The 17,962-nt window shown below is 47.6% G+C and overlaps 1 protein-coding gene across 1 annotated transcript; it reads left to right on the forward strand.

Moving 5' to 3' along the window:
- The first annotated feature begins 688 nt into the window (after positions 1-688).
- Positions 689-2,411, forward strand: LOC125524781 (desmethyl-deoxy-podophyllotoxin synthase-like). The gene is made up of 2 exons (XM_048689811.1): positions 689-1,600; positions 1,797-2,411. The coding sequence occupies exons 1-2, from the start codon at positions 689-691 to the stop codon at positions 2,409-2,411; spliced, it is 1,527 nt and encodes a 508-aa protein (XP_048545768.1).
- Positions 2,412-17,962: the final 15,551 nt, after the last annotated feature.

Genomic DNA, 17,962 nt, shown 5'->3' on the forward strand with positions numbered 1-17,962 from the left:
CTCCTCTGTCATCAATGTACTTACTTAACCAATGATTTTTTTCTCAATACAATGAGTTATTACTAAACAATATATCCAGTTTAGTTGGGCCTAAATCCGCTATGACATTTGCAGGTTATGAGCTACTAAGGATAGCTTTTCCCATGCCTTCTTTTTGTTTAGCTTTATTTCATTTCTTCATCTCACACATAATATTTACAACCATAGGATTGGACTTTAAGAACATCACCAAAGTAATTTTCCATGTCCTGCATAAAGAATGTTCTGTTTATTAGGTTTTCAATTTTTATGGTATGCTCCTTTGAGTAATTGTCCAATCCGAGCACGCATGTTGTACTCTCACCTTTGATTGCCACTTGGCTCCAAAGGAGAGAACTGGCCACTATACTGCAATGTTTGTGCACATGGTGAGTTTTTGCATAGCGCGTGCTGCTTTTTCTGGCCAAACAACATATAATTGATTTTCCATGACTAATAACAAAGAGAAACTATCTCATGTAATATATAACAGAAGAATGTTAAAAAAGTGTTCTCAATTAAAGACAACGCTATTAAAAGTTTCTACACATGTTTATAAAAATGTGTGCATATTAATAATACTAGCTCGTGCAACTGACGACCATTATAAATAAATGGACATGCTTCGGTCTGCTAGTCTGTTGTAGATACGCGTAACCCTTTGGCGCACATGGAGCTGCCATACTACTCGTACCACTTGGCCCTATGCATCTTGTTGGCTCTCCTCTACCATGCCGCCCTACGCGCCGCCGCCACCGCTGCCACCAGGCGTCCCCGCCCGAAGCTGCCTCCCGGTCCGTGGCAGCTTCCCATCATCGGCAGCCTGCACCACCTGTTGCGCGGGCTCCCACACCACATCATGCGCGACCTCTCCCTCCGCCATGGCCCGCTCATGCTGCTCCGCGTGTGCGAGCGCGAGGCCATCGTGGTCTCCTCCGCCGAGGCCGCGAGGGAGATCTACAAGGGCAACGAGGCCACCTTCTCGGCGCGGCTAAGCAGCCCGGGCATCGACGAGCTCTCCAGGCACGGCCAGGGAATCGTCTTCGCGCCCTACGGCGACCACTGGCGGCTGCTCCGCCGGATCCTCATGATGGAGCTGCTCAGCGCGCGGCGAGTCAAGGCATTCCGACGGATCCGCGAGGAGGAGGCGGCGCGCCTGGTCTCGTCGCTTCAGGCGACCTCCGACGGTCGACTCGTCAACATCGGCGAGCGGCTGGAAGAGTTCGTGACAGACTCGGTGGTGCGTGCCATCTTTGGGGACAGGCTGCCCGATAGGGCCACGTTTCTGAGGATCGTCAAGCAAGGAATGGACCTGTCGTTGATTTTCGGCCTCCGGGACCTCTTCCCTTCGTCGTGGCTAGTTCGACTTGTGCCGCGCGGCGGCGGCGGCAAGGCGGAGCGGCACCGTCAGGAGGTGTTCAGCGTTATGGGCAGCATCCTCAAGAGTCACGAGGAGAGGAGGGCAGCCAGAGAGGGAGATGCCGAGCACGAGCAGGACATGGTCCAAGTGTTACTCAGGATCCAAAAAGATGCCACTACGCGAGTCTCCCTAACCGATGGAGTCATAAGGGCACTCCTCATAGTAAGCTCTCTCTTGTCTCTCTTTCTCTTGTTACAACCAAGGCTTTATATTTAGGCCTGGTTATTATATATACCCATCTAAGAAACAACTCGTGCTATCTTATTAGTATAATTTATACGTCGCATATATCCTCCTCTCTAATAGTTTTACAGCCCTTTTTTTGATTGATATTACTTGCTTGTATCCCTCCCAACAGGATGTCTTTGGTGCAGCACTCGACACAGCTACTACTCTACAATGGGCGATGGCTGAACTAATGGCGAACCCAAGGGTGATGCGGCGCGTGCAGTCCGAGGCAGATTGTGCTCTCGCAGGACAGGCTACAGTACAAGAGGCCGCACTAAAGAGCATGCAATACCTCAGGGCAGTTATTAAAGAGACCTTGCGACTACACCCTCCTGCCGTGCTCTTCCCTAGAATGTGTGTGGGAGACTGCAAGATTCAAGGATATGATGTACCACGAGGGATGATTGTGCTTACCAACACATGGGCATTCTCTAGGGACCCCAAGTATTGGGATGAGCCGGACAAGTTCATGCCAGAGAGGTTCGAAGGCGAGGGTGTTGCCGACTTGAGAGGAATGGACTTCGAGTTCACTCCTTTCGGTGTTGGGCGGCGGATTTGCCCTGGGATCGATTTTGCGTATGCAAACCTTGAGATTGCTTTGGCTAGCCTTCTTTACCATTTTAACTGGGAGCTGCCTCTCGGAGTTGAACCAGGCGAAGCGGTCATGACAGAGGAGTTTGGAGTCACTGCTCGAAGGAAGGTCAACCTATTTGTGCGTCCAATTATTCGTGTTCCCCTTAGATGAATTACACTTGCAAAACCACATGCTCTTACTATAAGTAGCTCACATATGTGTACCTTATGTAATCATATATAATATGTATTTGTATCAAACCCCAAGAATACTCCTAGGCACCCCGTAGTTTTATGTGGCAAAACGGCTGTCGTAATGTCTTACATTTCCTTGAATACTTGTAGCTATTTGCTTCCATCTATAATGTCTTTATCTATGACAAAGGTTATTGTCACTAATGGTCAAATTATTTGTTCTCATGTATTCCCTAACAGTACACATCTACCATAGGGGATCATTTCAAGGAACTCGTTCATTGATCTCCCAACCACTGCATTAATATAATGCACACAACCCACGAAATTGACTATTATAACCTTTACCAAAAGAAATAAGGTAAACTCTTCTTTTATTTATTGTTTACTCGGGAAGTTCTTTTTTTGTTGGGAAGTTTACTTTTTTTGTATGGAAGGTTGCCTCGTTGTTGGGAAGTTCACCTTGTTGTGAAAGTTCACTTCTTTACAGTTTTGTTACGATTTCATATTTTTTTGTCCAACTTCACCAGTCAATGTTATGCAGTTCAATGCATGCAGTTTAGATGGTTACCTCACCTCGAACTGTTCAGAAAAAATCGCAAAATAGTAATTTTGTAAGTGATAGATAATATTTATGAAAAATCAGTAATTTCATGCGAACAAGACAGAAAATTTTCTAAATTTGGTATTTGTAAATGCATTAGGGTGTCTGAGAAATAACTAGTTGATCATCAAATTGTTAGAGTTAAGTAAACCAAATCAAACCCTATCATGAACCCAAAAAAGTAGCAATGAGCTAGATTCAGAATTCTAGTAAGTAGATTGCTAAGTTGGCATGAACATAAAAATGGTTTAGGGCAAACTTTTTAAATTTATTCATGAATAAATTTGTTAAATAAAATATAGATGTTGCTTATGGTGAACTAAATTCAAACTTATAATGAATGCAGACAAAAACTACCATGATACAGAAAGATCGACTAGGAAACAACTATTTCTCAAGCAACCAAAAATTAGAAAATCACTATCTACCCCACCTTCTAAGCTGATGGCAGCACTTACATTTAATTAGATCATTGATGGTGTGCGTTGTTGCGCCAGTCCATTTTTCAATAATTTGATAAAAAAATTCATAAATGTTTGACACATGATCATGGGATAAACAATATCATAGGCAATAATATACTATTGGATCGGGCATTCGGTAGTCATTGAAAAAAACTAAACTGACACATATATTGGGGAGAAATCGAAAAGGTTTCAGTTTGTGATGGCTTGCAATGAGAAAGTAATAATGCTGGCGGTAAGCTAATTTAAATGTGGAGTGAAGGAGATATGCCCGTACTAATTCTAACATGACTCGGCACGATAGTTTGGATCGTGTGCCTCTGTTTCTTAGAAATTAGGTGCTGAAGGAAATATGCCCTAGAGGCAATAATAAAGTTATTATTTTATATTTCCTTATTCATGATAAATGTTTATTATTCATGCTAGAATTGTATTAACCGTAAACTTGATACATGTGTGAATACATAGACAAAACACTGTGTCCCTAGTATGCCTCTACTAGACTAGCTCGTTGTGCAAAGATGGTTAAGTTTCCTCGCCATGGACATGAGTTGTCATTTGATAAACGGGATCACATAATTAGTGGAATGATGTGATGGACAAGGCCCATCCGTTAGCTTAGCATAATGATCGTTCAGTTTTATTGCTACCGGTTTCTTCGTGTCAAATATATATTCCTCTGACTATGAGATTCTGCAACTCCCGGACACCGGAGGAATGCCTTATGTGCTATCAAACTTCACAACATAACTAGGTGATTATAAAGATGCTCTACAGGTATGTCCGAAGGTGTTTGTTGGGTTGGCATAGATCGAGATTAGGATTTGTCACTCCGAGTATCGGAGAGGTATCTCTGGGCACTCTCGGTAATGCACATCATATGAAGCCTTGCAAGCAATGTGACTAATGAGTTAGTTGCGGGATGAACCACTACGGAACAAGTAAAGAGACTTGCCCGTAACGAGATTGAACTAGGTATGAAGATACCGATGATCGAATCTCGGGCAAGTAACATACCGATGACAAAGGGAATAACGTATGTTGACATTACGGTTCGACCGATAAAGATCTTCATAGAATATGTGGGAACTAATATGAGCATCCAGGTTCCGCTATTGGTTATTGACCGGAGAGGTGTCTCGGTCATGTCTACATAGTTCTCGAACCCGTAGGGTCCGCACGCTTAACGTTCGATGATGATATATATTATATGAGTTATGTGTTTTGGTGACCGAAGGTTTTTCAGAGTCCCGGATGAGATCACGGACATGACGAGGAGTCTCGAAATGGTTGAGAGGTAAAGATTGATACATTGGAAGGTTATACTCGGACACCGGAATGGTTCCGGAGTGGTTCGGGTATTTTTTGGAGTACCGAGGGGTTACCGCAACCCCTCAGGGAAGTATTGGGCCTTAATGGGCCATAGGGGAGAGGAGAGGCGGGCCATGAGGAGGTGCCCCCCCCCATGGGGAGTCCGAATTGGAGTAGGGGAGGGGGCGCGGCCCCCCTTTCCCTCTCCCTCTCCCTCTCTGTCCCTTTTCCCCTCCGCTGGAAGGAAGGGGGAGCCGACTAGGACTAGGAGTCCTAGTGAGACTCCCCCCACTAGGCGCACCCCATAGGGCCAGCCTCCTCCCCTCTCCTCCTTTATATACAGGGGCAGGGGCACCCCAAAGAACAACAGTTGTGTCTTAGCCGTGTGCGGTGCCCCCCTCCACCGTTTACTCCTCCGGTCATATTGTCATAGTGCTTAGGCGAAGCCCTGCGCGTATCACATCACCATCATCACCATGCCGTCATGCTGACGGAACTCGTCTACTCCATCGACACTCTGCTGGATCAAGAGTTCGAGGAATGTCATCGAGCTGAACGTGTGCAGAACTCAGAGGTGCCGTACGTTCAGTACTTGATCAGTTGATTCGAAAAGACGTTCGACTACATCAACCACGTTAAGTTAACGCTTCCGCTTTCGGTCTACGAGGGTACGTGGACACACTCTCCCCCTCTCCCTGCTGTGCATCTCCTAGATAGATCTTGCGTCAGTGTAGGAATTTTTTTGAAATTGCATGCTACATTTCCCAAAAGTGGCATCTGAGCCAGGTCTATGCGTAGATGATATGCACGAGTAGAACACAAAGATTTGTGGGCGGTGATCGTCATACTGCTTACCACCAATGTCTTATTTTGATTCAGCGTTATTGTTGGATGAAGCGGCCCGGACCAACCTCACATGACCGCGTTCATGAGACCGCTTCCACCGACAGACATGCAACTAGTTTTGCATAACGGTGGCTGGCGGGTGTCTGTTTCTCCATCTTTAGTTGAATCGAATTGGACTGTGGCCGGTCCTTGTGAAGGTTAAAACATCAAACTTGATAAATCACCGTTGTGGTTTTCGTGCCGTAGGTAAGTACGGTTCATTCTAGAAGCCCGTAGCAGCCACGTAAAACTTGCAACAAACAAAGTAGAGGACGTCTAACTTGTTTTTGCGGGGCATGTTGTGATGTGATATGGTCAAGACATGATGTGATATAAAGATGTTGTATGAGATGATCATGTTTTTCAAAAGTTATCGGCAACTGACAGGAGCCATATGGTTGTTGCTTTATTGTATGAAATACAAACACCATGTAATTGCTTTACTTTATCACTAAGCGGTAGCGATAGTCGTAGAGACAATAGTTGGTGAGACGACCACGAGGCTACGATGGAGATCAAGGTGTCAAGCCGGTGACGATGGAGATCATGACGTTGCTTTGGTGATGGATATCAAAAGCACAAGATGATGATGGCCATATCATGTCATATTTGATTGCATGTGATGTTTATCTTTATGCATCTTATTTTTCTTAGTACGGCGGTAGCATTATAAGATGATCCCTTACTAAAATTTCAAGGTATAAGTGGTCTCGAAACACTGGAGACCGAAAGGTCAAACGTGAATCATATAGCGGATATGATCAACATAGAGATGTTCACCATTGATGACTACTTCATTTCACATGATGATCGGACATGGTTTAGTTAATTTGGATCACGTATCATTTAGATGACTTGAGGGATGTCTATCTAAGTGGGAGTTCTTAAGTAATATGATTAATTAAACTTTAATTTATCATGAACTTAGTCCTGATAGTATTTGCAAATTATGTTGTAGATCAATAGCTCGTGTTGTAGCTCCCCTGTGTTTTTTGATATGTTCCTAGAGAAAACTAAGTTGAAAGATGATAGTAGCAATGATGCGGACTGGGTCCGTGATCTAAGGTTTATCCTCATTGCTGCACAGAAGTATTATGTCCTTGATGCACCGCTAGGTGACAAACCTATTGCAGGAGCAAATGCAGAAGTTATGAATGTTTGGCTAGCTCAATATGATGACTACTTGATAGTTTAGTGCACCATGCTTTACGGCTTACACTACAAAAAAAAGACACCCGTGACATTTTGGGCCGAACGAAAAAAAATTCTGTCATACATATGACACTTCTATGACGATAATTGTGACAAAACCCGGTATCATCAAAGATGTGGTGGGCTCCTACTTCTATGACAAAAAATCATGACAGAAAATGGGCTTTTTGTCCTGGGCGGGCCGGAGACGCAGCTGCATGACATTCTTTGGGCTGTCCATGACAGAAAAAACCGTGGTAGAAGCGAGGAGGAGGAAAATTTCGGGGAGTTCCCGGTTACGGTGGGAGGTCGGGGGCCGAGCGATGCGCGTTTCTCTCGTACATGTACGCGCGTGTGTGCGAGGCGTTGGCTCTAACTGAACCCGAGCGAGGCGTTGGGCTCTAACTGAACCCGAGTGATTGCACTGCAGGCTACGCATTACTGAACTCGAGCGATCGATCGATGGCTGTTAACTGAACCCGATCGAGCGATTCCTTCGCTACTGCTGCTAACTGAAGCCGATCGATTGGATGAATAGTGAGCGTTGCGGGGGGGTTTGGATGAACAGTGAGCGGTGGCGTTGCCTCTGGATGAACAGGACCGCGTGGTGTGGAGGGCTGGATGAACAGTAGATGGTGGAGGGGTGCCCGTGGAGGGGTGGTTGAACAGGACCCCGTGGTGTGGAGGGCTTGATGAACAGTAGACGGTGGAGGGTGCCCGTGGAGGGGTGGTTGAACAGGACCCCGTGGTGTGGAGGGCTGGATGAACAGTAGACAGTGGAGGGTGCCCGTGGAGGGGTGGTTGAACAGGACCCCATGGTGTTGAGGGCTGGCTGAACAGTAGACGGTGGAGGGGTGCCCGTGGAGGGGTGGTTGAACAGTAGCCGGTGTAGTCGCGCGCGGTGGAAGCTGGATGAACAGGAGCCCGTGGAGGCTGGAGGAGGTCGACGGTAGCCCGTGGAGGCTGGAGGAGGTCGACGGTGGAGATGAACAGTATCCCGTGGAGTCCCGTTTTGCGGTACGCCACACCCCTCCCGATGAACAGGACCCCCGTTTTGACCGTAGCGCTCCAACACAAGTCCGTTTCGTCCGTTTTCTGGTACGCCACACCCCTCCCGATCAACAGGACCCCCGTTTCGACCGTAGGCGGTCAGTTTCCTCCGTTTTGCGGTACGCCAGACCCCTCCCGATCAACAGGACCCCATTCCGAACGTAGGAGGTCCGTTTCCTCCGTTGTGCGGTACGCCAGGCCTCGTTTCCATCGCCTGTTCCGTCCAAGCCCTCCCGATGAACATGACCACGCATTCCATTCTGACCCAGCTGGTTGGCTCCCACGCGTTCCGTTGCCTCCTGATGAACACGACGCATTACGTTGCCTCCCCATGAACACGACGCATTCCGTTGCCTCCCCATGAACACGATGACGACGCTGTTTCTCCGTTCCGACCCAGCCATGTACACGAGCCCTGGTCGTACGTATGCGCAAATAGGCGTTCGAGACCCCGTCCGTATGTACACATACGTGGCCATATTTTCTTTCTTGCACCCTGGCCGCTGTACGTATGTGTACATGCTATGTGCGCGCCTCTACTACGACACGTGCGCGCCTCTACATCGACCAGTATGTACGTACACGTTCGCGACCAGAATGACAACGCTACGTACGCTTCGACCAGGTGGGTCCCGGTTGTCAGGAACTTCCTTGCGTGCGAAGATGTAGCTGGTGGGTCCCAGCAGTCAGAGGGAAACATTTTTTTCACGAAATACGGTGGCCCGTCCGGTGGGTCCCCGCTGTCAGGTGGAGGAATAATTATTTGGCACGTAATAAGGAGGCACTTCCTTGCTGCGGCCGTGGACCCAGCTGTCAGCCTCTCCACGTACATTCCAGGTCCGATGGAAGCCGTTCCTTGACCACGTTGACCACGCCACACCGAGAGCACCAGTGCGGTGGACGACAGCGAGGCCTAGGAAGGGAACAACACGGAGGCAGGGAAGACGCGGCAGTTGTTTCCCACGTGGAGGGGAGTACGACTGTACGAGGGTTTACTGGTTCGTCTGCCGTCGCCGGAGAATAACAGCAGGTGTGGGTTAGTAGAGGGATGGCTAGGCCAGCAATGTGAGTACGGTGGGGCGGTGTGGCCTGCGCGGCAGCACAGCCGGCCGCGGGGAGGAGGGAGCAGGCAGTCCCGCCGGTGCTTGTTTGAGCGGCTGGAGCAGGAAGAGCAGAGATTGAAGAAGCACGACGGCCGTTGGATGGACATCCAACAGTCACTGCTTGTGCGTCAACCTTTTTTTAGGAAAGCCTCAAATCTGCGGAAAACAGCATACAACCCATCTGCCATTATTTCTAATAATTTACAGCCCATTTGCTAATTCTTTAGGGTTTTTTTGGAGCCCATATTCTTTTTGTTAGCAAAAAAATGCTAACAAAAAGAATATGGGCTCCAAAAAACCCTCGAAATTATATGAAATTTTGCATATTTCGGTGCGGCCCGAACTATTTTTAATCCCGAAGTTTCGACTCACATTCAAACTGATTTTAAAAATAAATGTATATCAATATAAAATCCAACAAATTCTCCACGCATAAAAATTAATGTAATATAAAATCTCGAAATGAAAAAAAAGATATTTGAAACTAATTGCCGGTTTGATGTGTTTTAAAAATGTACAACCCATTTCTCGTTATTAATGGGCCATTTTCTCGGCCAGCCGAATGAAAGCTCTCCTCATCTTGAAAGATTTGCAGCCCAACAGGCCTGACAAAGCGACTTACTTGGCAAATCACAAAAAAATGGGCTGTGGCCGTGGACCCAGCTGTCAGCCTCTCCACGTACAGTACTATTCCGATGGAAGTCGTTCCTTGACCATGTTGACCACGCCGCACGGAGAGCACCACGGCGGTGGACGACGGCGAGGCCTAGGAAGGGGACGACGGGGAGCCGGGGAAGACGCGGCAGTGGAAGCTCGAGCGGAGAGGAGTATGAGGGTTCACTGGTTCGGCTGCGGTGTGAGGCTACCGTCGCTGCAGGGCCTGGCCAGCGGTGGGAATAGTAGGGGGCGGTGAGGCCTCCGCGGCAGCACATCCGGCCGCGGGAGGCAGGAGCATGCGGCACGACCGGCGCTGCTTTGGGCGGCTGGAGCAAGAAGACCAGAGGTTGAAGAAGCACTACGGCCGTTGGATGGACATCGTACGGTCACTGGAGCTAGAATCGTTCATATTGACTAAAGTTGACAAAGGCCCCCGTCCCAGTCAACTTAGTAGGCCCACAAGTCAGCCTCCCAACATGGTGGGTCCCAGCTAGCAGGGGGAGTATTCATTTTTTTGTGCGTAATAAGGAGGCACTTCCGGTGGGTCCGAGCTGACAGCGAGGGGAACTTTTTTTCGCGAAATACGGTGGCCCGTCCGATGGGTCCCAGCAGTCAGGGGGGAAACATTTTTTTTTTCGCGAAATAAGGTGGCCCATCCAGTGGGTCCCTGCTGTCAGGTGGATGAATAATTATTTTGCGCGTAATAAGGAGGCACTTCCTTGCGGCCGCCTGGACCCAGCTGTCAGCCTCTCCACGTACAGTACTCTTCCGATGGAAGTCGGTCGTTGACCACGTTGACCACACCGCGCCGAGAGCACCAGGGCGGTGGTCTGGACGACGGCGAGGCCTGGGAAGGGGACGACGCAGAGCCGGGGAAGACGCAGCAGTGGAAGCCCACGCGGAGAGGAGTACGAGGGTTCACTGGTTCGGCTGCGGTGTGAGGCTGCCGTCGCCGCATAATAACAGGGGGTGAGGGTGAGTAGAGGGATGGCCTGGCCAGCGGTGGGAGTAGTACGGTGCGGTGAGGCCTTCGCGGCATCACAGCGGGCCACGGGAGGCAGGAGCACGCGACACGACCGGCGCTGCTTTGGGCGGCTGGAGCAAGAAGACCAGACAGTGGCGAGTCTACTAGGTGGGCTTCATCAGGCTTAAGCCTACCCTCCACAAACGTATTTCAGCTAACCATACCACTTAACAATTATTTTTTTGTGCTTTACATGCAAGAATCACAATGCAATTGCTAATTAGGCTTAGAACTTGATGTTTGAGCCTGCCCTTCATTTTCATGCTAGATTCGCCACTGAGACCAGAGGTTGAAGAAGCACTACGGCTGTTGGATGGACATCATATGATCACTGCAGCTAGAATCGTTTATATTGACTAAGTTGACAAAGCCCTTGGTACGCGTCAACTTAGTAGGCCCACAGCTCGGATTTGGCAGAGAACATATAGCCCATTTGCGATTTGTAAGAATGTACATCCCATTTTTTTTATTCTAATGGAATTTACTACAGCCCATTTACAGTTTGTTAAAAGTACAGCCCAACTTCTAGCTAGGACAATGATTAATAATTTCAAACAACCGCTCAAAACAGAATTCAAAAAAAATTCACACATTTTGATGGGATCCGAAATATTTTTATCCGAAATTTTTAGTCAGGTTAAATATAATTTCAAAATAAAGTTGTATTACATTAAAATCCAATGAAATATTGCGCGCGCAACAAGTAATGAAATTAAAATTTTCAAATTCCAAAAATAATATATTTTAAACTAATTGCATGTTTGGTGCATAGTTACTGCCCAGTTATTATAATTACATCCCATTTATTATTTCTTAAAGTCCATTTTCTTGCTAAGCCTAATGCATACCTCCTAGGAAAGTTTGCAGCCCAGCAGGGCGGAGAATAACAAGTTGACCCGGATATAGTGTCCAACTGTCGGCCCAGTTGCATTGCTGATGTTGAAAAAAAGGCCTGTGTAGTACAATACAACCTAACATGGTTACTCAGCCCACATTCAGCGATGCCGGAAAGGCCCAAACAAGTCTTGTGTACAACTTTTTGAAGTCACTGAGCTCAATTAATAACTTAAGAAAAAAGTTAGATTACAGTGGAACCTAATTAAAAGCTGTCACGAGCAAATAAATAATTCAACGGGTCCCACTTGTGCGTGTGCGTGTGTTTGTGTGTGTGGGAGAGAGATAGAGAGAGAGACCCATCGGTCGGTGCTCGTAAATACATCTTTCAGCCATATGCATTGCTGATGCTCAGTAAAAACTTATATAGTTGACACAATCATATAGAACATCATAGCACACTGAACTTGCATACAAAAATTTCACGCAAGCGGCACAATCAGGATGGAAGCAGTGGATCCCTATGGGAAGGGCTATGTTGAAACCAACGAAGTCGTACATAACGGTTCATCATCTTATCAATGACGGGGAAATATCTTGGATGTTGTGCAAAGAAAATAGACAAACAACACAATAAGTTCTGCTAGCACATTCAGTTGTTACCTCAAATTAGAGCACATCCAGGCAGCTAGCCCTGCCTCTTCTCCCAAAGAAGCAGTGGCCTCTGCCGTGCGATGGAGTAGGCCTTGTGCCATCCATCGTTCCAAGCAACACGGGGAAAGTCCGACGTTGACTCCTGTAATGGACGTCGTCGACGGACCCTGGCACCAGCGGCGGCGGCAGGACTTCGATTGATGGATTGACCACTTCTTTGACATGCACGAACACTCGATACAGGTACATCCCTAACGTGGTCCGCGGCGGCCTTGGTGGCGACGAATAGTACAACCCCGGTTCCTGCACCGATATCTCAACACCAATCACCTTCGGTATGGTGGACGGCTTCTTCATCCATGCCATAACCGTCAGAGCCCAGCTGTCTGGAGGAACGAACATACTTACGAGCTCACCTCCAAGGTCGTTGATAAGCTCGTTCATGGACTCGCTGTTCCAAGCACGTCGAGGCATGCCGTGGAAGGTAAACTTTGTTAAAAACTCAAACTCAGAGGGCACCGAGCCCCATCCTGGGTGCCACCGATCAAAGCTCACCAGCGCGCCATCGCAGAACAAACGCCGGGAAGATTCGAACACACAACTGCAGTCAAAAGTTGTCCAGAACCTGGCGAAGAAATCAGCCAGTGGCGGACAGACTTCGATGAGCAAGTCACTTATTTGGATGCCGTGCGCAATGCCAAGAGCTTTGACAAGGTCGTCCGGCGAGATGGGAGGCCGGCCGCCGTTGATGGTTACCATCAGCACTTTGCCGGCAAACTGGTCGTCAAGCGCCGCCATGCCACTGTTGAGCGAGAGCATGCAGCGACCGAAGGTAGGACGGACCTCAGGATCTCCGGCTCGGAGATCCGCGTTGACCAGTGACATGATAGTGCGCTTGAGTACAGGGAGTACTGGAGGGGGATTTGGGGGAACTGGAGTAGGAATCGAGATTCCAGAGGTGGGGGAGGAGCGAGAGACTGGGGATGAAAAGGTAGCATGAATTTCGAGCACGCGCCAATATGCTCTTGGCGCGCAAGCGCACGAAAACACCGGCGGCGCCCACATGTCGGCCTAAGAGGCCTTATTCTTTCTTTTTTGGAGAGCCCGGCCTTTTTTTTTCAGGATCTTTTAAGAGCCCGGCCTAAGATTCATAATTGACATGTTTGGCATTGCGTTACTAGTCGGCCCATACTCAACCACACCTCACTGGCCCAAACAAGTGTACATCATGGAAAAGACATTGAGCTCAAATTATATAACTTGAAAAAAGGAGATATACTCTGAACACTGGAGAATGGTGATGCCCTCATTTAGCCCACCAGTAGTTCAAGACAATAAACAGTTCGGAACAACGATATATACAACATTCAAACACTGACTAGTGACTACTACTGACATAAACAGCAAGACATGATAGTTCATAAGAAGTCTTGCTACACCACCAAAACGCACCCATCTGCAGCGCTCAGACTCTCGTGATCCAGACGAGAATGACATTCTAAATAGAAGCAACTATTACATAGTAAGAGTGACATAGACGAGGATGACCAAATGACAAGGAATATGCATAACAAAAGAAAGAACTACCCATCCAGAACCAGCAGCAAAGACAACAAAGTCATTCAAAGAGATGATCCAACACCATCATAATTTGCAGCCCCGCTTCAGCGACCAGTGATCCGGAGACACCAGTACTCCACCCTTTCGATGCAACAGCCCAATTACCTATCAACCTGAAGGCTTGAACCACATCACTGCCTGTCGTAATTGAGACATCCAAGGATCAAAGTTAATCCAGATGCCTTTGTCATTCTCACCTTCTTTTGGCTGCAGGCTGTATCGTTGACAATCAGGGGAGTTTGCTCCCGAACTCCTAGGGCTCACCGTGTAGACACAGTTTTCCATAGCAAACAGAGCCTCTCTGCCATCAATGTCCTTGCCAACGGTGATCTCCTGGTTAATCGGATAATTGAGTCCGAGAAATAGAGAGTATGAACCAAGGCTGTTTACCCGCCTCCAACTAAAAAATCCTAAAGGCCCCAACAAGCTGGTATCCTGCTCATAGACGTAACAGCCACTGTCCGGATACTCACGTATTACACGGTGCTTGTATACAATGGGGTTTTTGCAATATAACTTTTCCGGCTCATGTGTCCGAATGATCATCAGTCTTTTGCCGTCGTCTGATCGAGCGAGGTACCAGTTATGCTTCCCTGTTTTTGGCAAAGGTGGTGTGATTACAAAGGACAGTAATTGTAGGGACACTGCATCATATCAAAAAGGACAGACATTGTTAATGTAAGATCAGCATTGTTCAGAGTATGAGTAGGATAATGCAAGAAACAACATTGATATGTCCCTGTTGGAACTGGGAGGAAAATACAGGGAAATGTATACTGGGTTCGAAAATATAGAAGTGCCATGCATGGTTATACTCATGTTATCTCGCAATCGATTCTTCACAGGAAACTACCATGTCATGCATGTTATGTAATCATGTTCTGTTCTCACAAACAAATTCTTCAAGGTAACTAACAGACCATGCATTGTTATACACTCGTGTTCTGTGGGCAAATATTTTGTGAGGATATTATTCTAGCCATTGATTGCTGAAGGGCGAATATAGGTATGTACACATGGTAAGCATTGCAGGATTTCACTACTTCCAAATATAGAGTTCTCCATATGCACATTTACTTCCCTAATGTATGGTTAGATGAAACCAACAGTGTGGTGCATGTTTCTACATCATCAAAGTGAGGAAACTAACATGGCCATTGATACACACTCATATTTAGTAGTAGTATATAGATTACTGTAAAATAAGGATAAAATCCATATATTCCTAACCGTTTGATTATTCAGGGTACAAATTGGCTGTAATGACATGTACACAATCGCATGAATTAACTCATTCCAAATATAGCTGATTTGCGGCGTCTCTAATACATTGCCATAGTTCTACTCAAATTCTGCTCAAATAGGGATATGCCAATCATCACAAAAAGTTCAAACAGTGTCATGGCATCATCATTAACATTAGACGGAAACAACTTACATGCGCCGTCCCAGCAATACGTGGTGCCATCTGCTTTGTCGATCGCGTAGATGGTGCCATTGTGTTCAATAGCATCACAGAAGTGTGTATCAGCTTTGACGATGATCCACTGCGAGCTGAGTTGCCTCCAGCTAAAGAAGGCACCGGCGTAAAGATAGGCGAGTCCACGGGCGAACAAGGCAATTAGCTTGAAGTCTGCGTAATTCGCATGTCGTGTGGGCACTTGGCAGATTACAATCTTCTGCAAAACAAGGTCCGTCCAACTGACGTGGTAATCTAGATGACTTGGACCGCGATGGTAATACTCTATATAATCCAACGGAGGAAGGATAATCTCATGGGAGGTCTGGAAGTTCACGAGCACCAACTTTTTACCGTCTTGTCTGAAGGCAGCCATCCAGTGGGAGTTCATGCCGACCCACTACATACCTGCCAAGAAGTTTCGGGCGATGGTGATCGGATCGATGTCGAGGGAAATGATGTACGGCGACCCACTACATACCTGCAAAGAAGTTTCGGCTAATGGAGATCGGATTGAGGTCGAGGGGCATCATGTACGCCTCTGTATCATGGTGAGCCAATCGGGCAAGACCAGATAGCAGCAAGCAGGGTGTCTTGAAAAGCTTAGGCCTCGCTTCGATGATGGCCGTGTGCATGTCCCTCGAGCATGCAGCCAGCCGCAGGGCGCTCAACATATCCATACACGAACAACAGAGGTCGACGATGTCACTGGGGAGATTGCTCCAATCGCGGGTCATATGGATGCTGCGCGGTTTGCGTTCGGCCATGGTGGAGTTTGGAAGGTGGGGGTTTTGGGGGGCTTGATTTACGGGGGAGAAGGATGTGGGTGCTGGAGCGGCTAGCAAGGGAATAGTGGTACTGGGGGAGGCGAGTGAGGCGACGGTACACGGGGGCACAGTGAGATGGAGACGGAGACGGAGAAGGAGATGAAGATGGAGTGGTGCTATGGGAGCGGAGAGGGAGACGAGGTGAGGCGCCAATGTGCTGTACAGCGGCAATGACAGACTGCACAGTGCACAGGGTGAGGCTGACTTTGGTAACCCGAACACGCCGCCTGGACTAGTGTCAGGCGCAGGGTGTTGTCACTTCACTGTGAGGACCGGATGAATAGTATTTTGACCATCAAGTGTACCACGGTTGTACTACCACTACTACTAGTAGGAACATGAGTACTCCACTATTGTATAGCGGAAATAGGTCTCCCGTGCTAGCATGCCTGTTCACTTCATCGTTCAGGTATCATCCATATTGCGAGCAGGACCAAATTCTCGTGCATGCCCAATCAACGCCCTGCCGCGATGCATGCAGTGGTCGTTCTGGTGCATCAAGGACGGCATGCAGATCGTTCCACACTTGAGAAGAGGAAAAATGGAAAGGTAGAACGTGGCAGCAGAGGAAGAGAACACTAGCTAACGAGGCTGGGAGGGGATCGAGCAGGAAGTTAATGCTCCACGCCTAAACGTTTTCGGAAAACCTGATTTTCATAAGGTGACTTATACTCACCTAAACGGAGGGAGTATTCCTTAACCAGAGAATGTTGTGTCTCCCACTCACGCGCTCAAAAAAAAAGCTACGACACATTTTTTATCTGTTTGCATAGGTCCCACCTATCAGGAAGGATGGGCACGTACACGAACAGGTACGACTCATCAGTCTACCCGCATAGCCTTTTCGTTTAGTCTACCTAGCTGTCTAATCAACTGCCTGCACGCCACTTCTCCCATTTACTTCTCCATCGGGAACCGATTCTCCTCAGCTTCTTCACCTCCCCTTCATCTTCATTTGCATCCAAACCCCACTGCGTTCACATTGTTTTAACCTCTTTAAATAATCATCTACTACTTCAGTTAGACTAGCCATCTAATCCTAATTCTCCAAACCATAGCCCTCCGTTCCAGCGGTTCCAAATGGCGAAAGAGATCGAGATGCAGGTTTTTAGCGTCCAACATGTCCTCGTTGAAGGCTCGATGCGCATAGTTGCCACCGTCACCGTCCACCCAAGGGTTGTTCGGCAGTGGATCAACAATGTATCCAACTCCCTCGAAAAGGTAGAGACGAGGGTCATCGGTCTCGACGCAGAGTACACGGAGCGTGCCCCTGGGAAGATCCAGTGCGCCGCTGTCCTTCAGCTGTGCCTCGAAGATGATGTTTTGCTGTACCACATCATACACTCGCCCTCCATACCAGGTGTGCTTCATGATTTCTTGTCTCGGGAGGACGTATACTTCTGTGGGGCAGCCATCGAAGGGGACAAACAGAAGCTGGAGCCGTACAACCTTGATTTGAAAAGCATAGCTGACCTACAAACCAGAATCAAAATTCCTATAGAAGATTGTGATAAACAGACACCATCCCTATTCGACGTAGCAAATTTTGTGCTCGGTACAAATCTTCAGAAGGGTGACGAGATGGTAGCATTAAGGTCATCTGGATGGGAGAATTATCCCTTGACGTATGAGCGGATAAAATATGCTGCCCTCGATGCCCGTGTGAGTATCGAGATAGTTGCAAGGTCCAAAGATCTTGTTGCGAAGCCGTCTCCCACAGAGAATGAGAACAAGAAGAAGAAGAAGAAGAAGAAGAAGAAGAAGAAGAAGAAGAAGAAGAAGAAGAAGAAGAAAAGGCTGCACCAGCAGGAGGGCATTATGGATGGATGAACTATTTCCTCTCTT

The sequence above is a fragment of the Triticum urartu genome, chromosome 7, assembly GCF_003073215.2.
Source record: "Triticum urartu cultivar G1812 chromosome 7, Tu2.1, whole genome shotgun sequence".
Classification (NCBI taxonomy): domain Eukaryota; kingdom Viridiplantae; phylum Streptophyta; class Magnoliopsida; order Poales; family Poaceae; genus Triticum; species Triticum urartu.